The sequence below is a fragment of the Urocitellus parryii genome, chromosome 7, assembly GCF_045843805.1.
Source record: "Urocitellus parryii isolate mUroPar1 chromosome 7, mUroPar1.hap1, whole genome shotgun sequence".
NCBI classification, from domain to species: Eukaryota; Metazoa; Chordata; class Mammalia; order Rodentia; family Sciuridae; genus Urocitellus; species Urocitellus parryii.
The window spans coordinates 59,908,013-59,932,240 of NC_135537.1; the positions used below are offsets into that span (position 1 = coordinate 59,908,013).

Here is a 24,228-nt window from a genome sequence, read left to right on the forward strand (position 1 = left end):
TTTTTTTTTTGGTACTGGGTATTAAACTTGGGGCACTCAACTACTGAGCCACATCCCCAGCCCTATTTTGTATTTTATTTAGAGACAGGTCTCACTGAGGTGCTTAGTGCCTTTCTGTAGCTGAGGCTGGCTTTGAACTCTCTATATAAAACAGGAATAAGGAAGGCTGTTTGTAAGCGTTTTGCTGAACAGACGGTGATGTTGTTCTTTAGACTTAAAAAATAGAAGGAAGGGCAAATTTGGGGCAAAGGTAGTAGGGATCTGAGAAAATTAGCATTTATAAGCACAAATCCTGTATGAACAATTTTATGTCAATTATCTTATTTAGTCTTCATAACAATCCTAGCAGGTATAGGAGGCATTATAGCCATTATTTTTTCTGAGGGCATACTGAGGCTTAGAGGGAATAACCTTAGACCTTATATGAGTTAGGCTTTGAATCTGGGCTGAAATTAAATTCTGATTGCAGAACATCTTCTTAATTACAATAATCTGCAGCCTCTCAAATCTCTCTTCTCATTTATACACATATACTATCCATATGCTATAAATCCAAGCTTCATAGAATTTCTGTTACTCTATTAATATACTCGATTATCTTCTATCATTTGTTTTTTAATTGTTGGGTGCATCCTATTGAGTTTGTGAACATTTCTTAAATCATGGCCCATAATTTGAAAGACATAGGTATAGAGCTAGAAGAGAATCAAAGGTTTTTCTTGGCTTCCACCATGGTGTGGCATTGCATTAATTTATTTTTGAGCAATTGTTTTAACTATGATTGTCCAGGGAAGATATTACTCCTCCAACAACCCGCTGGATAAATCCACTTTGCCCTTGGCTCCTTTTCAGGCTTAGAAAGGAGGAATAAAAGGAGCTGCAGTCAGGTACCTGGGCAAGTGGTAGTCCTTGTAGTCCAAGTGTTTCCTCACTAATCCCTCCCTTTTATAAACAGCAGTATTTCATTAATCCTCCCACAGCTACTTGTGTGTCAGCCTTCCCACAGAGCAAGGAGAGGACTTGTCTTTGCATGTTTGCTCTGCAGCATCTTGTATAGTGCCTGGAACTGAGTCTTGACTCAGTGTGTGCCAGAAGACCAATGTTGGGGGAAGATGCTGGCTGGACTGTCCTTCCATCTCTGCAATATAGACTCGCTCTGTCTCTGCCAAATTGACAGCCAAATGGTAGAGGTCTGGAAGCTGGCAAGAGTAGGACTGATCTAGATCTGTCCTATTGTCCCTGGGTTAGGCCTTGTTTGTTTTGCTTGGGAGGGATTATTTATAGATATTGAGATTCTAGTCCAACTCTACTACTGTCCCCTTAAACACAAGCTAGAAAATTAAATGTGAGAGCCATAAATGCACTGATGTGACAACATGAAAAATGCATAAAACTTTAACTACATGGAATTTTATGGAGGAGTTTCATTGTAGAATACAGTTAATAAATAATAAGCAACTCTGAAGACAGTGACTATTAGTGGAAGAAGGAAATAATCATGTTTGTATTATAATAATTGCACCCAAAGAATATCTGTGTTAGCCAGGTAAACACTAGGTAGTTTAGGGGGAGAAAGTATGTATACATACATAAATGTAAATATGTGTGCATGATTTCATATGGATACACATATATACAACTGTAAATATATCTGTAGATTGTTCTTGCTTGCAACAGAAAGGGCTGAGAATTTCTATTTTATGGGCTTGTGTTAGTTAAAATGGATTTTGCTTCTTTAATTCAGAATGGGTATGAAAACATTTAAAGGTTCAGTGCACTTTGGAAATACATTGATTCAAGTAAATCTGATTAAAAGAAATTAGGTTCTGCTTGAATGCTTAAATACCTCTTTAAGGAAAGAAAAAGAAGAAAAGTTTTTTGCTTGAACATTCAAGTTGAACACATATATCTAGAAGGCAAAAAAAAAAAAAAAAAAAAAAAAAACCCGGATCAGCACAAGAAAATACAGGCTTAGCCTGCAACTTGAGAAATTTAAAATAGTTATAGGAATGCATTTTTGCTAAAAAACATTGCTAAACCAATGCAGGCAAATGAAGATCTATCCTATTTCTACTCACCTGAGAGAAGATTATACCATATTTCTTGGTAATACAGGCTCAGGTTTGTATGTTCCCATTGAACACAGACAATAGACCTTTTGCTTTCCTGCCCAACCCCACAATTCAGCTTGGTACCTCCCCTTCCAGTGTGTTCTTCCAAAGAGCAGCCAGGACTCCCTGTACCATTAAAGTATTGACCCTGTGAGAACCATCACAGCATACTGATGGGTATTTGAGACTGTGACTATGTTTTCTAAGAGTTCAATTAAAATGAATCACTTAACATCAGTTCTTATCGTGACCTTTTTATACTTTAACTTTCTGTTAGACATAACCAAGTGAAATTGCCATTTCTGCAGGAAACAAAGGTCCACTATCTGCCATTTCATGTTGTAAAGCCATAATTCAAAATATATCGATGTTTTCTGTGTATTTTCTATTTTCTCTTGGATTATTTTGCATTTTTTCCCCCCTCTCAGCAATCGGGAGCAGCAGCTTCAGCCCAAGACCAACGCACCAGTTCTCTCCACCACAGATCTATCCTTCCAAGTAAGATGTATTTTCTCTTAATCAATAAATAACTTTTCTGAGAAGACTTTTTTTTTTAATCTCATTTCAAGTCATATCTGTGCCCATGTTACCTCTTAATTGAAATGAAAAGTGTGTTTCATGGAAGCTTAAATATATTTATGCAAGTTTATTTTGGAGCATCACCGAAGTATTTCAGTGCTGAGGCTATTGTATTTGAAATGGTTCTTTAAGATACATGCTTTAACTGGAATTTGTGATGTGGTTGTTAATTGGTTACCTTGCATGTTTCCATCTAATGCATGGGCTTTCTATTTTCTGTCATTTCTGACAAATAGCAGACCATACCCACATATTCTCCCTACCCCTTCCTCACAAACTATGGCTGCATATGGGCAAACACAGTTTACCACAGGAATGCAGCAAGCTACAGCCTACGCCACGTACCCACAGCCAGGACAGCCCTACGGGATTTCCTCCTATGGTGAGTAGTCCTGCCATTGTTGTCATGGCGGTTACCAGTGGGCATTCTTGTGTTTTTGAGAGGTACTTAAAGATTGTCAATCATGGGCCACTTTAGAAAGTGTCATCCCTTTTGGTGTCTCAATTCTTAATACAGTGGTTTCTAGTGAGCATGGTAAGAACTAGTGACTTCTTATCTGGAGGTCAGAGGTGGTTGAACAGATTGTGGGGCTCCATATGCCCTCTTGCTTGCCTTTTCCTGCACTGATATCTCAGCTCTGAATTTGCCACCTGAGCACTTGGCTCTGGAATCCAAAGTATTTTTTGTGCATATTTGTGATAAAACTTCTGAGAATGAAGTCTTTGGGGGTAAAGATCCATTTCCTATTTATCAGATGTCCACCCACCATTAGGGAAGTACACAAGGAATTTAACAAACCCTTGCTCTAAACATGGGGGGTGGTTGTGTTATCAAATTCCAGCATTATCAACCCTTATGAAAAGGGATCTATGTATCACCTCCTGGACTGCACTTTGAAGAGGCAAATCAGGAAGCACTTAAAATTCACGTGGTCATTTGTTCCTTCCCACCTGGAGATGATCTTTATCTTGGTGTAATTTAACTCAATTGTTACAGGGTCAACACCTGTAAATTAAAAATAAATCCAGCCAAATCCCAAAGTTCAACTTAAAAAAGCCTTCAAATTTTAAAATACCTTTTCTTCCATTGGGTTGCAACTGCAATTTTAGACAAATTGAATACAAATATATGAATTTTTGCATTTTAGTGAGAAAAAAATAAACTGGTGATCCAGAAAAAGTACATGGATGTTAGGGAGAGGACTAGAAGAATAATTAATTTTGTTCTTGTTAAATTTTATATGTACACACACACAAAAAAATATATCAAACATAGATACATTCAATTGATATATATATATATATATATAAAATATATATAATCTCCATCCATTATTCTGATTACAATTCTTCTGGTATGTTGTTTTGTAATACTTTTTTTTCCCTGCAGTATACTGAAAGAATCAATGCTCTTTTAAAGCATTTTATTTATAATTAGGAAGCAATTTACTTTATTCCTTTTAATTCTCTTTACCTTAAATTGACCATATATAAATTTCTTATAAAATATAGACAAATAAAAGTCTAAATAATGTGTAACTTCAGCTTTTTGTAGTTTTATTTCAAAACTATCAGAGATAAATGTCATTCAGTTTGGTGTTTTAAAAACAGACTCCTGAAGCAGCCTTAAGGTAGACTTTCTAAAATTATCTTTCATTTTCATAACTTTTTATTTAAAGTTTCTCATAATAACATTAAATATAGATCACATTTATCTATAATTTTCTTTTAAATTGTTGTGGGATAAAAGGGGAAAAAAGGTCTGTGATTTGAATTGTACAGCTTTTATTCTGTGATAAGAGTCAAGGCAATCTCCAGTTGATATGTCCAACCTTTATAAGGTGATTATTTGAAGTGCTAGTGTACTTTCAGCACCCACATTAATAAAGTACTACTGTCTGCCGACCAGTGTTGCCCTGGGAAGTCTTCCTGTCATTGCTTTGGCTGCCAGCCTCCAACTACCTCTCTCCTTTCTCCTCCCCATGCAGCTGGGCTAGGGGCTGGACATCCTTCTTTGTCAATTTCCAGGCTGTGGGGTGGGATCTACTTAAGTTCTAAACCATTAATGAATGGTCTTTGTGGTCTGAGAGTTATTTCAGGAGGGTGAAAGGAGCCCAGGGTGAGATGAGAATAGAATCAGAACTAGCAGAGTGAGGATGGGGATTCTAATGAGAGTGCAGATGGGAGAAGATGAGAGGAAGGCTCAGTGTTAAGAGCTTTGGTGGCAGAGATTTGCATGGTTTATCAATCTCCTAGGCATAGTTCTCAGTCCTACCCTTTCCCCACCCCCACCCCCTTTTTAAATTCATTTTGGGCCTTGAATGCAAGGAGGCTGATCTGAATTTTGTGATCCACAGATTCTCTTTGTCTTGGGCTGGTGCATTGAACAATATGGCAGGCAGCCTTCTCCCACTTGGCTTATTCATGAAGAACAACACATAGTTCAGGGTTTTCTCTGCTACCTCTCAAGGTCCAGATAATATATATATATATATATATATTCAATCCCCAGTACTATATATATATATAGTACTGGGGATTGAACCCAGGGTCTTATGCATGCTATATAAGTTCTCTACCAAATGAGCTATACCCCCTACCAAATGAGCTATACCCCCAGCCCTAGGTCCAGATAATCTTACAATTTTGACTTTCTCTGAGGATCTGTATCCCTAAATTTATTAGATAAACATGTTAAAAAGAACCCACAAAAGATAGGCAAATCTTTTCATAGTGAAAATAATCGATCAATGGGGAAGAACACTTCATTCTGTTGTTGGCCAGATCTGCTTAGAGTCTAGCAGGGCAATGAGTTGGAGGCCTTGTGGGTATAAGTTACATAGGTCTGGGTGACTGTGGGTGTTTTCGACCTCTTCCTGCTTTTCCATAGCTGTTCTGATCTCAAAGATTTCCATCCTGAACCTCCAGGCCATAAACAGATCAGGACAGTCTCAAGTAGAGAGAAGGGGGAAATCCCTACTGGTGACATCATGGAAAGAAAGGGAGTTTCTAGAGCCATTAAGCCACCTGTGTTGGACAGGTGCTTTTCCCAGGGATCATTTACTTGTATGAGTTATTCATTGGTTTGGAATTGCTTATACAGGGAAAAAAAAAATCACATTTTTAAGAAATGTTAAGGTTGTGCTAAGCCTTAAAAGTTAAGGTTATTATGAAGTACTCAGAGGTACTCCGGGAATTAGAGTAGGCACTCTCAGCCAAGAGTTAGATTCTTCCACTGCCTTCGGACAATTACTGAACTCCTTTCTGCTGATGAAATTCCCCTAAAATGGAAATAAACTGTAAGACTACTGTGTATTCTAGATCCTAAAGATATCATTTATCTTAAGTGCAAAGTAAAATTATTCAAAAATGTGACTTCTCTTGGCAGGAATGTTCCTCTTCTCCCTCTGTGGGAATTAAGGACAGTTGTTAACTTTCATGACTGTCTTTAATTATGATTCAGAGCTGAGCCCTAAACCTCAGTGTTGCCAAGCCCTGAGATGAGAGTGCCAGCCTGGTGCTGTGGAAAGTATTTGGAGGCCACAAATACATTATTTTTTTAACACTATATAAAAATAAGTAAATTTGTTTTTATGTAATTATGTAAAAAAAATAAAGTGTACTTTACACTTGAAACAATTGTATTTGAATATTTGAAAATGAACAGAGAGAGAAGTCCTGGTCAACTTCACTGTGTTTATAAATCACTCTGCTGTTTTATAGGATTCAGGTCTTTGGTTCTCTGCTTCTTCCCTTTCTGCTTGCTTTCTAGTGGGGTCTAGATACTCAGGAGAAGGTTTTCACTCCTGCTGCTTAGTTTTATGCCCAGCATTGATTGCTTCCTCTGACTTCAAAATGAGTTGTGCATTAGCATCACCTTTATGGTAGAATAAGTAAGAGAAAAAAAAAAAAGAAAGGGGGAAAAACCCACTATGAATCACTTTTTAGGAAAAGAAGAAAAAAAAGATTTTGACTTAACATAGTAAATTTGAACTAGTCTATCATTTAATTATAGCTATTTGTCGTCTATGAACAGATGATGATCAACTTCCACACACAAAAAAAAGAATATCGAAATGATATTCCTGTAGTTATAGAAAATCAGATGCAGGAAAATGAGATCCATGTGAACAGGCATTCAAGCCTTCAAGTTGGTTATAATCCTAGGATTTTTAAGAATTGAATTTGTTCTTTATGGCTTTGCTGTAAGCACATATACCATTTATTACTGAGATAAGATGGGAAAGGATTTGTGACTACACGGTTGTGGGAGTGTGTTTTTGTGTATTTACCAGCTTCGGAAAATGAACAGATCGATAAGCTGTCACTAACTGATTTAGGTGCATTGTGGGCAGGCATCAAGACTGAAGGAGGATTGTCACAGTCTCAGTCACCTGGACAGACGGGATTCCTCAGCTATGGCACAGGCTTTGGTACCCCGCAACCTGGACAGGCCCCGTACAGCTACCAGATGCAAGGTCTGTATACATCCTGATGCTGCTGCTTCCCTTCACCCCGTAGCTTATGGCTAATGTCTACAGCAGAATCTGAGGTGCCAGGTAGATAGGGGAGGATGACGGCAAGTGGACTCGGCTCAGAGGTTGGACACCCACTTCTAGTTGGCATCTTCATTTACCTGTTCCCTGGGCCCAATATTCATATCATCAAGTGGTTAGACTAAATGATCTTCAAGGTTCTTTTGAAAAGCTCAAAAAAAAAATTTATGAAGTTTTCTGCCTTTGTCTCTTCTAACAATAAAAACAAAGGAATGAAAAGGTAAAAAAAAAAAAAAGTCAACCATGTAAGAGGTTGTGGTGTGGTGTATGCTAAAACTCCTGCATTTGATGTTATCTACCAATTTTTCTGAAAGGGCTGTGTTTCTTCATTTTCTAAATGGGGGAAGTGATTAGGGAGGCAGCAATTATAACTCTAGAAACTGTATGTAATATGTGTTGACTTAATCATCTACCAAAGACCAGGAGGTCACATTTATGGCTGCCCAGCAGATCTTCACCAGGAACCAGTTGGTAGGCTCTGTTTTTGAAGCTGTAGAAAAAAAGAAAAAAACATAACTTAAGTGCAAATCAAATGGAATGACCGTGATAGAGCCACATTCTCTAATGTTTCGCAATCTGCTGTTTTCAGTAATAAATACATTGCAAACATCTTTGAATATCAATAGGTTCTTTTCTATAGCATCATTTTAATGGCTACATGATACCGATAGGTATTTAAATAGTCCTCTATTGTTGGACATCTAGAGCAATGCTATGCATCTGATCTCATTTCTTTCTATTCACTATTTATGTGTGGAATTTCTAGGCAAACCATTTTATATTCTTTTAGGAATTTCTCATATATTTATACAAGAAAGAGCTGTGTATTAGATGCATACATTGGATGATATCTTACATTGAAAATTGTCATCTTGGTACAGGATTTTGCTGTTTTTATATGCATTTTTTTTAAAACAATGGAGATAAAACATTTTTTCTTCTGTGCTGATGTTCATCTTCATCTTTTTATTTCTCAACATTTATGCATCCTTTTCTGAATTTATTTTTTAACTGATAACTTAAAAGTGTACATATTAATAGGGCACCATGTAATGTTTTGACACATATATACATTACATAATATTTAAATCATGTTAAACATATTTATGTCCTCAAACATTTATCATCTAACTTTCAAAATCCTTTATTCTAGATTTTTCAAATGTACACTACATTATTTTTCTCTACATTCACCCTACTGTGCAAGAGCACACCTGTACTACTTCTAACTGTAACTAAGTACCCACTGATCAACCTTTCTCCATCTCTTCCCTAGTCCTACTCTCCTTGGCCTCTGATAGCCATCATTTTACTCCATGAGATCAACCTCTTTAGATATTTACATATGAGAGAGATCATGTGATATTGTCTTTTTCCACCTGTCTTTTTTTTTACTTAACACATGATCTCCCTTTCCATCCATGATGTTGCAAATGACAGTTTCATTCTTTTCTATGTCTGAATAGTATTCCATCATGTATATATGCCACATTCTCTATAGCTAGTAGACAGATAAGTTGTTTCCATTTCTTGGCTGTTGTAAACAGGGCTGCCATGAACATGGGCGCACAGACGTCTCTTCTATGTACGGATTTCAGTTCCTGTGGGTATATATCCAGGATTGGGATTGCTGGATTGTATGCTGGCTCTATTTTTTAATAGTCTTTGAAAAACCTTCATATTCTTCTTTACAAAGGCTATACTAATTTCCATTGTCACCAACAGTGTGCAAGGGTTCCCTTTGCTCAGTGTCCTCGTCAGTGCATGTAATCTTTAGTCTTTTGATAATACCTATCTGGGGTGAGGTGATACCTCATAGTGGTTTTAATTTGCATTTCCCTAATGATTAGTGATGTTGAACACTTTTTCATGTCACTTTTTATACTGTTTTATACATTTATTTTCAGTTTACCAATTTAAAATGATTTTTTTTTTCATTGCACAGTAAGCTAGAGTTTTATTGGGCAAGATCCATTAAACTTTTCACATTTGGTTTTCCTTTGGTAGGAGAAGGCCTGCATTACGAATTTTGATATTTTTCAGTGGCTATAAAATAAAACTGTCTTATAACAGATAGCATTTATTGTTAGAAGGATGCTACTTATGTGCCAGATTCTAAAACTTTTAAGCTGCCTTGGAAAAGAACTTTATTTCTATACATGCTGAATATCAATTGAGTGAAGGCTAAAAAGAACAGTGATGGAGAGATTTTGTTAATGAATTTAACAGTCCTGGGCTCTAGTAGTGAAAGGGATCATGAGGCAGACAAGGTCTTTTTGCTCATAGAACTTTCATGCTTGTCAAGAACAAAGATAGTAAGTAAGCAATCAAATAAATTATACCATTGTAGATTCTCCCAGGAGCTAAGGCGGAAACAGGACACCATAGTAGGTCCCTGTTGTCTCCTAGGCATCTAGGCCTCCTGTAGGAGAAATGATCCTAATGTTAAGAATAAGGCAGATGAAGGTGCCCTCCATGAGCAGAGGTACCCAATGGCTGGTCCTGGGCCTGAGCCCATCTGCAGCCTGTGGTTATCAGTTTGCCAGGAACTAAATGCAGAAATTGAGAGTTAGCATTTAAAACTTTCAGTTAGTTTATAGTAAATTTTTTATTTGTTAAATCAAATAATTTTTAAAAATGTATTCTATCTTTTATATTTCATCCTTTTAGTTATGTATTGTACTTCACTCCATTATCAATTCATAAAGGATTGTGGGGTGGGGGGAAAAAACCAATTCTTATGTGAGATAGTTTGATAAGTACATTTCTCTGAAATGCTTGAGACCAGAAGTGTTTTGGATTTCAGATTTTGGGGGAATATTTGCATATGCATAATGAGATATGGGGATGGCACCCAAGTCTAAACTTGAAATTTGTTGTTTCATATACGCCTTCTATGAATAGGCTGAGGGTAACTTTATATAATTGTTTTAGCATACCCGTGTTTTGACTGTGACCCATCATATAAGATTAGATAAGGAATTTTCCATTTGTGTCAGGTTGGCACTCAAAAAGGTATTTTGGACCTTTTTGGATTTCAGATTTTCGGATTAGGGATGCTCAACCTGTATTGTACTTAAGAGTTACTTTTTAATCTAACTCATCTCCCAGATTAAAGGCTTATACAGCCAAGATGGTTCATTCAAGAACTGACCAGCTATCAGAATATATAGTACAGTGCTAGAATAGAGTGGATATGAAAGAGAGAAAAATAAGCTTAATTTGGAAGGGAAAAAAATCTGGTTTTGAAAAGAAATAAGGACATGTGTAGCAAATGAGGCATTGCTTTTATACTTACAGGTTTTGTTGCATCTGGGCTTATTAAATAGTGCATTAAAACATTTTGGGTTTTTTTTGTGTGTGTGTGAATCCTCTATTTGAATGACCTTTCCAGTGGGATTTTAAAACTCATTTTTCATAACTGAGGTATTATTTTATATGGATATTTCTAAGATGGTTTATTCATTCAATTTGGGATTACTGGATATAATGACTTCTGCATATCAAGCCAGAGGATAATATGCTATTCAGCTTGAAACTTATCTTGCCTATATGATGATAGATAATTGTATGCAGTATGCTGCAGAATGCCTGTGGTCAGATTTGGGTATGCAATGAAATTCTAATTAATATGTACTTTTAAATGAATTGTGAAAAAAATACTTTGACATTATTCATTGATTTTTGTGTGTTTCATTCTGGGAGTCTAAGCCTTGGAGCATCTTTTAAATACATGTTTTTTCAATACAGAAATTCCTATAAGGTCTAAAATTATTTTCAAATGTCCTCCAGTTCCATTAAGCCTAAATGAATAACAGTGATTTGTGTGCATACCGCTAGTATCCTGGATGACAGCATATATATTTCAGTGATCTGGGGGGTATTTTTGTTTAACTTTTTCTCCAGGAAGGTCTTTAAAATATAAGGTATGATGATGAGTTCCTTGGAGATTTAGCTGCTAAGATTTAATAGTAAAAGAATTTTATAATAAAAAGAGAAACACTCTAGTAGCGCGGGTGACTCAAGCTGCAGTGTGATGTGTAAGCCTCCCTGAGTGACATGCTGATTGATTTAAAGCAAGTGTGTGATGATGACCTCTTTGCTATCAGACTTAAAGGGACTGGACTGAAGACTCAGAAGCCTTGTGCCCTGGCTTCCAGTAGATCTCTGCAGCTTGACTGCAGGTCAGGGGCTCTGCCTTTGCCCTCTGTGGCTCTCCAGCCCGAGACCTGACTTCTTCACCTCTCCATTTCTTATCTCACCTAGAGGGATGATACCTACTGCCACTGTTCAGTGTTTGGCTGAATTGATATTTATCTTTGTAAATCAATCTGACCAACACATGGTGCATAGTAAGAACTCAGATAGTTGTTTTCATTCTTACTTCTTTCATTGTGGTGATGACATAGTTACTATTATTAAATATTATAGTCCAACTTTCTGGGATAACTTCAGATTAGGAAGCATCACCTCCTTCCCATTTGCCAACGAATGGGGATGTGTGTGTGTGTGTGTGTGTGTGTGTGTGTGTGTGTGTGTATTTACCTACATGTATGTGATATATTATAATTTTAAACTATAGAGTAAAAATAAAAAAATATATATTTAAAAAAAAATTACCAATAAAGAGACCTTAAAGAACCCCATAACAAAATAAGCGCAGGGGGAAAAGAAAGCAAAACAAAAGAATAAAGAGCTGGATGTAACTAAACGTAATTTTCTGCCATGGAAAGAAAATTGCTGTCAACAAAGATCAGGCTTTTTGTACACGATACAAAAAAAGAAGAAAAAAAAGAAGGGTCGAAATAAGAGGAAGCAGCCAAGGGCACAAAGAAGAAAATCAAAAGAGAAGGCTGCACTGGCAAGAGTGGTGATGGGGTGTTGATGGGTGGGAACGGTGGGGACACAGAGGAGCCATTGACAGAGAAGTAACTCGGCTCTGCAGTACAGGAAAGAAAGGGCATCAGCCACATCCCTGTGCTGCAGTCATTTCTGCGGTCACCTGTCTACTTTGAGTGCAAGAGAAAGACGAGGCAATAGCAGTTTAAACATCAAATTGTTTAGAAAATTAGGGAAGAAGATGGAAGGGAATGTGAAGCTCTGCTCCGTGGAGGGGCACAACTCCAATTCACAAACAGCAAAATAACAGCAGACATTTACTGAAGACTTTTTATAAGCCAGGGGTTTTAATTATTTCACAAAAATCTCATTTCATCTTCACAACTCTGAACAATGACTTAAAGCATATGAACCTGAAAATACTGAAGAATGCATAGAAGTGGTGATTCATAGAGTTTGTATCATATTCGTGATTATACAGGATGGCCACTCAAAATCAAGCTGGGGAACAGTTTCACTTGATCAATTCTGCCAAGCTGTATATACACCCAAGTACAGTAGCTCTTACGGCATAGAAGTAGATATAAATGTGATTGCATGTGGTGTTTACTTGTTCTGAAGGCAGACTTTGTTCAATAATATTGAAACACTGCGTTGTACACTGGCTATAGAACTAAGAAAAGACCATCCTCATTTTGTCCAGATGATCCTTCTGGACCCTTCTTCTCCAATAGTCAATACTTCTGTTACAGGAGATAAGTTTCTGTGAAACTGGTACATGCCACTTTAAACCAAGCAAAGATCAGGTTTGTATGCACTAACCCTACAATCCCATGAAATAAAACCCCAGCGATTAGGAAATCTGATTGTTTTCACCTTTGCTGTCCTAGATCACTGGAAAATTCTATTTCTGCTTTAATTATTTTGTATATCCAGTGGAAGATTAGAAATTGAAGTTCAACTGAGAAAAATAAAAATGTTCCTGTTCAAATGCAAGTATAGTGTTGACCCTGAAGAAGTGAAATTATTTTTGACCTCACCTTGTTCTCCAGTATTTACCTTTGCATTTCTAGGAGAAGATCTGTTGTGGTCTGAGCAGCTTTTTTTTCCCACATACTCTTGGTAGACCTTTTGTAGCTACACAAAGGGATGGGAATGGAGGGACAGGGTATTTATAGACCTCTCAGTCAGTTGTGCAGAAAACACTGTTAGTCAGCTTTTTGTTGCTGTCACAAGAATTTCTGACTACAACAACTTAGAGGCGGAAAGATTTATTTTGGCTCAGGGTTTCAGAGGATTCAGTTCATGGTCACTTGGCTCTAAGGCAGAAACAAGGTGGAAGGGCATGAGAGAGGAAATCTGCTCAGGTCATGGCAGCCAGGAAGCAGAGGAGTGGGGGCTGGGAACAAGGTATGGTCCCTAAAGGCATGCTCCCAGTGACCTACTTTCTTCAAATATACCCTCCTGCCCAGTAACTCACCAAGCTATCAACAGATTAATCCATTGATGAGATAGGACCCTATTTGATTGAATCATTGCCTAAAAGCCCCATGTGTGAACTTGCTGCATTGGAAACCAGACTTCCAACACATGAGCTTTAGGGGAACATTACTTATCCAAACAATAGCACACAGTTGTTTTAATGCTGCTCACTACTCAAAGGCACTGGCAGCAGAATTGAAGCGGGTGTGCATATGTGCTGTGCACTTGCATGCCTACACAAACATGCATCTGTGTATACACAAGGGAAGAAAAACCACTTAGGAGGAACTTAGCCTCTGATTTACCGACTGTCTGCTCAATGTCTCATAAACAATCTTTATTCTCTTTTTATGTACAAGAGACAACTAACTTGAAATCAAGCTTTAGTTACAATTTTCTTTTCAGAAACACAAATGTTTTTAGAAGAGCAAATACACATTCAAGAGAGAATGCAGGCTATCTCAAGAGGAAGATGTCTTTTGGAAAAACATTCAAGGAAGAATGTGGGCCATCTCCATTGGAAGAGAGAGAGCCTAGTAACATTTTTTTTTTAAATACAAGTTCTGAAACTATCACTAGCATCACTATCCACTTAAACCCCACCTACCACATAGACTGATAGTTCCATGTAACACAGAAAGCAACAAACTCTTTTCATAATGATGGTTCTGAGCCGTGTGAGGAAAATGAAATTTTGCTTAGCAGTCTGTTGGAGGCAAGGAAGCGTGTGCATTTGCAAAAAGTCTTCACACACACACACACTGACACAATTATAATTAAGCCATGTCACTTAATGGTTAAGGCTCAGCTTTGAGGAAAATAGAGCTTTTCATAATTTGTTTTTATCAATTCTAGGCTGTTGAAGGTAGCAATCATCTTTCTATTTTTATCTCCAGTATTTAGTATTTCTGTGTTTATAAAATATATAAATGTTTGGTAACAGTGGAGCAATCTGTAACTCATTGAAAACTAGAAATGAAGAATCCACAATGACTCTTGTGATCTTCATTTTGGGAAAATGAATTTTGAATTTTGCACAATAAAAATTTCACTTAATTTTTTGCGATAATATATTCAAAGTAATCTTCCTGTGTTGCTATTAGCAGATAGAGACTGGCCGGAGGCATCTCAGAACCATCACATGGAGGTACAGAGTGCCTCTCTATTTTATTGTCCCCAAATAACGGTGATGATATGGGACATTCCTGTCATTCTAAACAAGGGAAGGTGTCAAGATTTGCTGTGATGGAGAGGAGGGGGCTACACAGATGCACATGTACTAAACCCAGGCTTGGAAACTTGGCTTTGTTTATTTTCGTAGGCCTTATTGCTTTCAGAGAGAGAGAAAAATAACACAAATCTAACTCCCTCTTTGTATATAATGTTTGTTCTGCTAAAGAGATTGGGGTTCAAGCCAGTGAGGAGAAACAATAAATCAGGGCAGGGGTTTGGGAAAGGGTACATGGAAGGGCACATGAGTCAGCCACTATCCACACCTCACCCACCCACGGCTCATGATGTAGTGAAAATGATCTGAGAGCGTCACCCTTGTGTCCTTTGATCTCCTGCCTGGAGCTTTTCAAATATACAGCGGAACCATTTTTATTAGTTGTTTAGAACCTCCAAATTGCCTAGAAAAATGTACTGTTAAATTTTAAAATTTTTTACTATCTATAGAAATGGTATTTTTTTTTTTTAATAGAATGATTTCAAAGGATGTAGCTTTAGGAAAATATGTGTCAATTCTCTTATAATCTGCTATGAGACAGCTTTTGAGGTTTGTACTTTTTGGCATAAAAGGACACGATAGATTTGGAACTGAAGAGGAGCTGTTGCTGCCTACAGTGGTGTTCGAATATTACCCTTAATTGCTTTGCCAGTCAATTTATATTTATTGTTTTAGTTCTTTTTTTTTAATTTTAAAAAGTAACAACCCATTTCAGTTCTTTTGGCATCTCATATATTTCAAGTGTTGAAAATTATCTATAAATCTTTTTTGAAACCTGGGTTTAACACTCATTTGTGCCCAATTTCAATTTTATTGTCTACTTGAGTTTTTAGTTAAAATATACAGAAATATTATCAATAAAGATAAATGTAAAGGCCTGCAACCTTTATTACCCAAGTTAAAAGTTGTCTTTGAAATAACTTGAGAAAGCTGGTCCTTTAAGATCCATCTTATACAGAAGGGGACAAACCCTGGTTTTCAATAGGCCATCTGGCCCTCTGAGGCTTTTCCCCAGGGATGAGTGCTAACTTCTGTCACATAGATCGCACCCGATGATGGACATAGCCCATGGCAAAGAGGCCAGAGAAGGAAAGCAAATGGACTTCTGTGAAAATACACGAGGGACAGACAGCATCCTGCTTGCCAAATAAGTGCTAGAAAATGCTCTGAAACACGGGAAGTTACAGACAAGCCCCAGCAGGTTCCTGCGTTCTTAGGTTGACTGAGATTCTGGCTTTTAATGTGAGTCCTTGATCTCTGTGAAGTAGACCTTTGACCTACATGTTACTCCTCTTAAGAAAAAAAATTTTGTTGTTGTTGTTTTGTTTTGTTTTTTAAGTTATAGCTGGGTAGTGTTCTCCAGGTTAAGTCACATACAGAACATTGATTTCATATCTTAAGTCGTGTTAAAAAATCAACACAGGCTATTTTCTTCTTAACTATGAAAAAGTAGACATGTACTGGTAAAATTGCGGGGGTGGTTTGTTTTTAAATTGCAATTGCTTAGCAGCCACAGAACTGGGTGTTTCATACTGAATTGTCTAGCAAAGACTGTTTCTCGTTTGTTATGGTTGACAAGGCTGCTATCCTTTTGACAGTGACAATAAGAAAGCAAAATCTTCTGATACTGTCCCCTGGGTAACTTGATATAATTTGCTTTTAACTTCACTAGCCTAAAAAAGAGTTATAATGAAGGTCTTTTTAGAATTGAAATAGTTTGATTCCAAATTTGTTTATTAATTTTTTTCTTTTTGATACCGGAGATTGATTGAATCCAAGGGCACTATACCACTGAGACATATCCCCAGCCCCTTTTTAAAAAAATATTTTACTTAGAGTCAGGGTCTTTCTGAGTTGCTTAGGCTGGCTTTGAACTCTCAATCCTCCTGCCTCAGCCTCCTGAGTTGTTGGTTTATTAAATTTCATAGGTGCCATTGTTTCTAGTGTATCTGTGATTTTATTTTTATGTAACCAAAATTTATTGTCCTAATTCTCAAAATATCTAATTCCCTTTCAATATTACTGATTCAGAATATCTGAAAGAGAGATGTGTCATGGTGGATTGGAAAGCAGCAACCTGAATGTAGAGGTAATGGTCACTCTAACCCAGAGACTGAGTGCAAGGAAATTTTCATCTTCTGCACTTCTGGGATGAAAGTAAAGATTTGACTATATCATTAGTTTTCTTTTAAAAAGTGTGTTTTCCAGATAATATTTGAGAAATAAGCTCAATTATTATTTATTTTCTGTTTTCCAATTGTTGAACAAGTAAGGAAGGGAGGATTTTTTTTCTCTCCTGATATCTTTTGTGAGCCTTAAAGTCAGCCTTCCAAATGGACTACCACCACCACCCGCCATTAAAAAAAAAAAAAAAAAAAAAAAAAAAAAAAAAGGCAGTAGGAAGGTCTCCTGAACCCACATCTGATCCTTTAGGGTAGTTGTGTTCTCATTGAACTCTCAGTCACTTAACCACACTGGATCGAATTCTAAAGCAACCATTCTGTCTCCTTGAGCTAAGATGAAGCCCTTCAAAGACACAAGTCAGACATGATCTATCCATCTCTGTGTGAGACAGACAGAGTAAGTACAACAAATGCATTTAAGGACTTAGGGTTAGAATGAAAATCAGACTAAGGAGAACTTTGTGTAGCACTGGTCTAAGGAAGAGGCAAATTGTATGGTGTCGATTATTCATGAGCTGGGGTTCCCAGAAGGTAAAGTCAATACAGATAGTCAAGGGAGGCTTATTGGGAAGAGAGGACTTGAGCTAGATCTCCAAGGATGTGAAAATGGGGACTGACAGAAGCATTCAGTGAGAGGAATGAACCCAAGGTGAGTTTTCAGGATAGCGATGACCACGTCCTGGGTTCATGTGGTGGGCCTTGCCTGGGAGCCTTAGGAAACAGCCTGGTTAGCACTTTCTCTCTGCACCACCATCCCCAGCTCTCCACCCCAAGCCCAGCTTTCCTCATCAGGCCCAGATTAACACGTGCATCCTTGAATTTATTATAGCTCTCCCTCCATCTTTAAAAGGAGAATCAGAATCATAACATTTCCTATATCTCAGGATATTAATACCAACATGCCAAATCTTCAGATTTTTGGATTTTTCCATTAAAAAATATCATTTATTTTCCTGAGCTGTTTTTCTTTTCTTAAACAAATAGTTGAGAATCTTCCATAGCTCACCCTCAGACTCCCTCCCCACTTCGCCATAAACCTTTCCATCTCTGATCATCTGTGGCACTTCACCCTGTGTCAGGAGGGCACGTCTTGCCCTTTTCTGTGAAGTCTCTGTCTTCCCAATCTAACCTGGCTCTTCATGCCCTTCATGTGGTGTCCAAGGAGGTGATGCAAGCTAATGTGTCTATGTATTGTTTTCATGATTTGGTGGGATTTTTAAGTTTTCCTGAGGAATGACTTGTTTTTGGTCTCCAACACCTTCTAGAGTTGTCCTTATCCCTGTAGTAGGCCAGTTGTTGCTGTTGATGGAAAGAACCTGGAAAGTGTGTTTTGTGATTAGAACACATATAACCTAGCCAGGCACCTTGGTGCCTGCCTGTAATCCCAGCAATTTAGGAGGCTGAGACAGGAGGATCATAAGTTCAAAGCCAGCCTCAACAATGGTGCTAAGCAACTCAGTGAGACCCTGTCTCCAAATAAAATACAGAATATGGCTGGGGATGTGGCTGAGTAGTCGAGTGCCCCTGAGTTCAATCCCTGGTACCCTCCCTATGTAACCACTCATAGTATAAAAATTGTCTACTTTAAAAAGAGGCCAATGGATGGAAAAAAAAAACATATCTTTCAGATGTTCTGAAAAGAAAGATTTTTAAAAATATATTTTTAGAAATAAGTGTATCCTTTCCATGCTCTCCCAAAAGTATGGCTGTGATTGTTCAAAATAGTAAATTAGTATATAAGATTTCATTTGTTTGTTTGTTTGTGTGTTTGTTTGTTTATGGTACTGGGAATTAAACCCAGGGCCTCACACATGCTAGGCAAGTGCTCTACCAATGAGTTACATCCCCAGCCCAGATTTTTGTTTTAACTACTAGGTAAGAAGGTACCCCTTCTCTTTCCCTGCTTGAAACATAAGTTAATTTGAGACTCTACCAAGAATTACTGGAGGTGTCTCTTGATCCAATGTCTGCCAAGCTCCTTGATGGAGATATAATGGGTTCTGAGTGGGAATTCTTTCTTCCTTGGGGAATTTTCATGATTTCATGTGACATAAAAATATGAAATATTTTATCACAGGATATTCATGCTGCATTTTATTTATCTGGAGGTGATATTTCACATAGTCATTTGTGTCTAAGAAGGAAAATAACTTCTATATTATTTTGATAAAGGAATTCTGAACATTTAGCCTGATTTTTCTGACCTGCGGTTAAAAGTGAAGACTCTTCTAAGTCCCACAGAGTCTCTCAGGGAATGGATGCTAGTGGAAGAGTGTTCTGTCTTGTCCTGTTTCCCCTGTAGCATCCAGATTTAAGTCTGGTGTACAGCAGTCTCCTGCACAAATGTGCTTCTTGCTGGCTGCATAGAGTGGGGAGTGGGCTTAGAAGCCTAAACTCTGCAGCCTTCCGGGGAGCATGGTCATTGCTACTTTGCCTTTGCTTTCTGACATTCTGAACTTCAGTGCAACCCAGTGTTGGTGCTGCAGGCTTCATTGGAGCAGCTGTCAGAGTGGGATCTTTGGTTCCACAATATCTTCATCTCAGCTCGAGATCCACAAATGCCCCATACAGAGAGACTCTAAGAAGCTTCTTTTCTGACTTCTTGAAGACTATGATAACATTTTTGTATGCAAAAAGAAATCTCATACTGGTTGCATGTTTTTGAAGTAGTTCCTAGAACATCTACTGAAATTGGTACTAAAACATAGGCACCAGGGAGAGGCCTGGATAAATGCCTTTCAACAGGTACCATCTGTTGACTTGGGAGCCATTTGTCAGCTATATTTTGAATATGTTGTCTTAAAAAAAAAGAATTATAAGGAAAAAAATCCTTGCAACATACAGTGGCGATTAGGAGCTTCCACTCTGGAGCCAAATGGCCTCAGATTGAATCCTACATCTGCTCATAACCTTGAGCAGTTTCTGCATCTGTGAAATGGAGTGTGATCAGATCTACTTCATGATGTTTGGGTGTTGGGTGGCTGTAAGGAATCAGTAATAACAGGTAAAAAAATACTTTATTTGGATTCAATGTCAGCACTCAGAAATGTTTAAGTTTAACATATAATATGTGCATAATACAGATGTATATAATATACACACACATATGTAGTATGTATTGCCCATGCTGAAATATGAATTTTCATCGAAGTTAGCCAGATTTGACAGGAGGAAGTAGAAGCCCTGAGGAGTAGCATTAGCAGAACTGCATGGTGGTTCACTAGTGTTAGGCTGGAATGTGTATCTGGGGAGATGGGGGTTGCTGGAAAGAGATCAAATAAGTTCAAAAGATAAATAGGGACCAGACCAGCTAAAGCCTAATAAATAAACCCTGGTAAGGAGTTTGACTTTTATCCTGAGGGCAAACAGGGAGCCACTAAAGGTTACTTTTTTAAGTAGGGGAGTGACAGGATCAGTCATGCACATTAGAGAAAGATTCTGCTACTTTTGCAGAGGATGAACTAGTGAGGGCTGGAGAATGGAAAGGAAACCAGTAATTGAGGCTGTGGCCAAAATCTAATGCTGGTAGCCTGGACTAAGTGAGCAGGCTCTGTTTGCCTAAGTCCTATGTAGAGGCAGGTGGAGTAGCCCTGCAAATTTGGTTTCTGGTGGTGAAAAATTAAAATTGCCTGAACCTGATTCTCTAGTAGGTATGCCTCTCCCTAAAGCAAGTGAGATCCTTTTGGATGTTGCATTAAGCCCCTGAGGCCACTGGGGTGCCATTAAACTCCTGCTTCAGCACACTAAATGGAATGGAATCTCAGCCTGAACTCAGCCAGTAAATGAATATAACTTATGTTGAATTCCAGCTAATGTACAGTCTTAGAAGTAGCATTAGTCTGGAAAGTCACTTGGGTACCATTTGGAGTACTGAACTGTGATTTACTTGGTCATACTCTAGTGGTCCATATGTGCCAATAGAGCTTCCACGGTCTTTTCTACTTTGTTCCAAGGAATAACTTATGGAATGAAAACATCCATTTTTAAAACATATTTTCTACATCTTATTCATTTTCTTGGTGAATGGGGATTATTGAGGTCAGTATTTATTGCTCAAAAATGTGTCATTTAAATGAAAGTAGCAAGTCATAACCTAAAAATGTGTAGTTTAAATGAAAGTAACAGGTCATAACCTAAAGAAATTTTTTCCTATCAAGTACATATAATAGCTAAAGTTAAAAAGCCTACACATATCCTAAAGATATTTCAATTTTATTTCATAAGGAAGTCATAAATTCTCCTTATTTATAAATTTGCTTTATATGATGTCATTATTAATAAATTATTCTCTGATATACAAATACTTAAGGAGTCATATGCCCATGAAGTGTAATGTTTAAAAAAGCAAAATAAAACTCATTTCATCCTGATAAGTCCTGTGAGGTCCTAGTTCGTGTCATAGTCATATTTTTATTCCCATGAAATCATCACTATGGATGGGCCTGATATTTAATATACTTCTGATAAGTATGTGATTGTCTCGTGTAAATGAGCTTACTATGGAAACCTGTCTATTGAGGATCTGCAGTTTGTGTTGGATTATTAGCAATGTGAGAACTCTTTCTTGTCTGAGATAGTTGTTCTGGGAACTTTAACAATGAAAAAAGCCTCAAATGTGAGTCTATGTGATAATCAAATTTGAAACTACCTTTAAGAAATATTTTCCCTAGTTAATAAAAATAACTTTCTTGGATTGGTCTTTCAAAGTTCAGAGATGCTTTAATAAGTAAATAGGAAAATAATTTTAGATATGCAAAGAGATTAAGTCATACCTATCTAATTTGAGAAAATAAAAAGAGGGGAAAAATACATGAATACAGTGGAGAATTTGAGAAATATTCACCAGAACACCTAATAACAATGCCTAATATCTGTGTGATAGTGTGTTCATTGTGTTTGCTAAAACATCTTATTTGATGTTTACAAACCATTGTTTACAGATAAGGATTAGAGTGATTAGCTGACTTGTCCAAAGTCCAAACAGCTCACAAGTGATGAAACCAAAACTTCAATCTGTGTTTTCTGACTCTTGAGCCAGTACATAAATGTTTAGCAGCCAGTAAATAATTAGAATATACCAACTACAATGTTTTATACTTAAAGCCACCAGTAAATAACAAGTGTATATCAAAGACTTCCTCCTTGATCTGCCTGCACATATATTGCCTGTCGCACTAATTTTCGATAAAGCTTTAGTTTATTGTTTTAAAATGACTTTTATTTCTGAGTGCAGAAAGCAGCACAGGTTCTGAATAGAATTTTTAGAAGTGTACAGTGGCTTAGTGATCTCATTCAGATGTAATGCAAGATTTTGATGTTCTTTAAAGAATTTTATACTCTAAGAAGGATTTTAAAACAAATCACCCAAAAATACTTTGTCATTTTAGTTTTTTCTTTCACGAAAGAATAAAGAAAATTTCACCATGTTATTAAACATCATCAACAGCTTGATGCTATTCTGTTTTCTGAATGGCATTATTAAGAACATTTTCTGTGTTTTGTTAAAAGCAACACTGAAGAACATCTTTGCCAACTATCTCTTTGAATAAATCCAAAATCTCTTTTTTTCTCTCAGAGTAAATTCCTGGCAGTAAAATTGCTGAATTAAATGGTACACAAAATTTCTTAGTCATTAAGTAGCCAAACGGAAAAATTTTGCCTATTTAAATTCCCATTTTGCGTTTATTAATACCCTTTTTGTACAGTTGCCAATTCCTGATCTTCGAAAAAATATTTGCCCAAAGCATCATCAAAAATAGCATATTTTTGTTCTGTACAAATTAGCGGTTTGATAGTGAATAATGTGAAAAGGAGACTAAGATTTGCTCTTAGGTTGTGTCTTGCATAGTGTCTGCTGTTCATTGTTGAACAATTTGGACATTCAACACATAGAATGGTGCATGTAATGGATAAAACACTGAGTGTGTTCCTCTTTGATCTTCATTGTACCAAATTCTTCAAGTGCTGTCGTTCACTCTTCTGTGAAATATAATAATGAAATAGCTTTCTCCGTGGGCCATTATAATAGACATCTGAATAATGACATCTGAAAACATTTTAAGTTTTTGAAAGTAGCATTAGAGTTTTTGAGATAGCAAGAAGCTTCAAGAACACCTAATTAGATCCCTTCATTTTACTTTATGCCTATTTAATGTAAAGATCTAAAAAATCTTGCTATATTTTACAAATCAAAAAGGAAAATTCAGTGTCTAACATTTTTGTATATATATATATATATATATATATATATAATTTTGTCCTTAGTTTATGTGAGTTACTCATGAACTCAGAAATTGAAACTTCTTTACTTTTTAATTCTTTGTTATATGGTAACCATAGTCTTCAACCCTTATAAGAAAATAAAATTGTATTCATAGCAATGGATTCTAGTGTTGAATCAAATAAACCCCAACTCGGCCTTACCTAAATGATATTTTCCAGTAGTCACATTTTTCTACATAGTTTAGTAAGCTATATTTATTTTCATTTTGTTTTAGGTAGCAGTTTTACAACATCATCAGGATTATATACAGGAAATAATTCCCTCACAAATTCCTCTGGATTTAACAGTTCACAGCAGGTAACTTAAAAAGCCAATTTAACTTCTGAAATATTTTTAAATGCAGCATGATTTTATTATATAAAGTACGATCTGTTTATATTAAACTATAAGAACGTTTCCAAGTTTTTTAATAGTTGTTTTTCCTGCCCCCCCCCTTTAAAAAAATCTCTTTAGCATCTCTTTTGGTGAGTTATTTGGTTTTCCCATTGTTTTAATTTTACAAGTACTGCATCCTAGAAGATTATATGAAGAATGTCTGTAATCTTACATAAAATTTGCAAGTCTGAGCTCTTCAGTGAATGCATATGAATTCAGAAAAAACACAGAAAAACATTTATAATTGTACTTTTGAATATAAGAACTCTGACAGATTATTCTTGTCTTGATTTGGTAGGACTATCCATCTTACCCCAGTTTTGGCCAGGGTCAGTATGCACAGTATTACAACAGCTCACCATATCCAGCCCATTACATGACAAGCAGCAACACCAGCCCAACGACACCATCCACCAATGCCACTTACCAGCTTCAGGAACCTCCATCTGGCATCACAAGTCAAGCTGTCACTGATCCCACAGCAGGTAATTATGTGCATTTCCTGCAGGCCATATTTTCCGTGCCTTCAATGTATTTTTCTATATTCAGATATTTGTGCAGTGGTGGTACAGTTTTGGCAAAGACTAAAGAC

The 24,228-nt window shown here is 36.9% G+C and overlaps 1 protein-coding gene across 11 annotated transcripts in view; it reads left to right on the forward strand.

The window, feature by feature from the left end:
• The window catches only part of Eya1 (EYA transcriptional coactivator and phosphatase 1), a 151,109-nt gene that overhangs the window by 33,515 nt on the left and 93,366 nt on the right, over positions 1–24,228 (forward strand). For 5 of the 11 annotated variants that reach the window (XM_026397289.2, XM_026397297.2, XM_026397288.2 and 2 more), the window contains 5 exons: positions 2,540–2,609; positions 2,927–3,072; positions 7,031–7,168; positions 23,476–23,558; positions 23,935–24,121. In XM_026397289.2, the coding sequence (XP_026253074.2) occupies positions 2,540–2,609; positions 2,927–3,072; positions 7,031–7,168; positions 23,476–23,558; positions 23,935–24,121 (624 nt within the window). Of the gene's footprint in view, positions 1–2,539; positions 2,610–2,926; positions 3,073–7,030; positions 7,169–23,475; positions 23,559–23,934; positions 24,122–24,228 lie in introns of those variants that run through there. The other 6 variants (XM_026397292.2, XM_026397291.2, XM_026397290.2 and 3 more) reach the window with 4 other exon arrangements.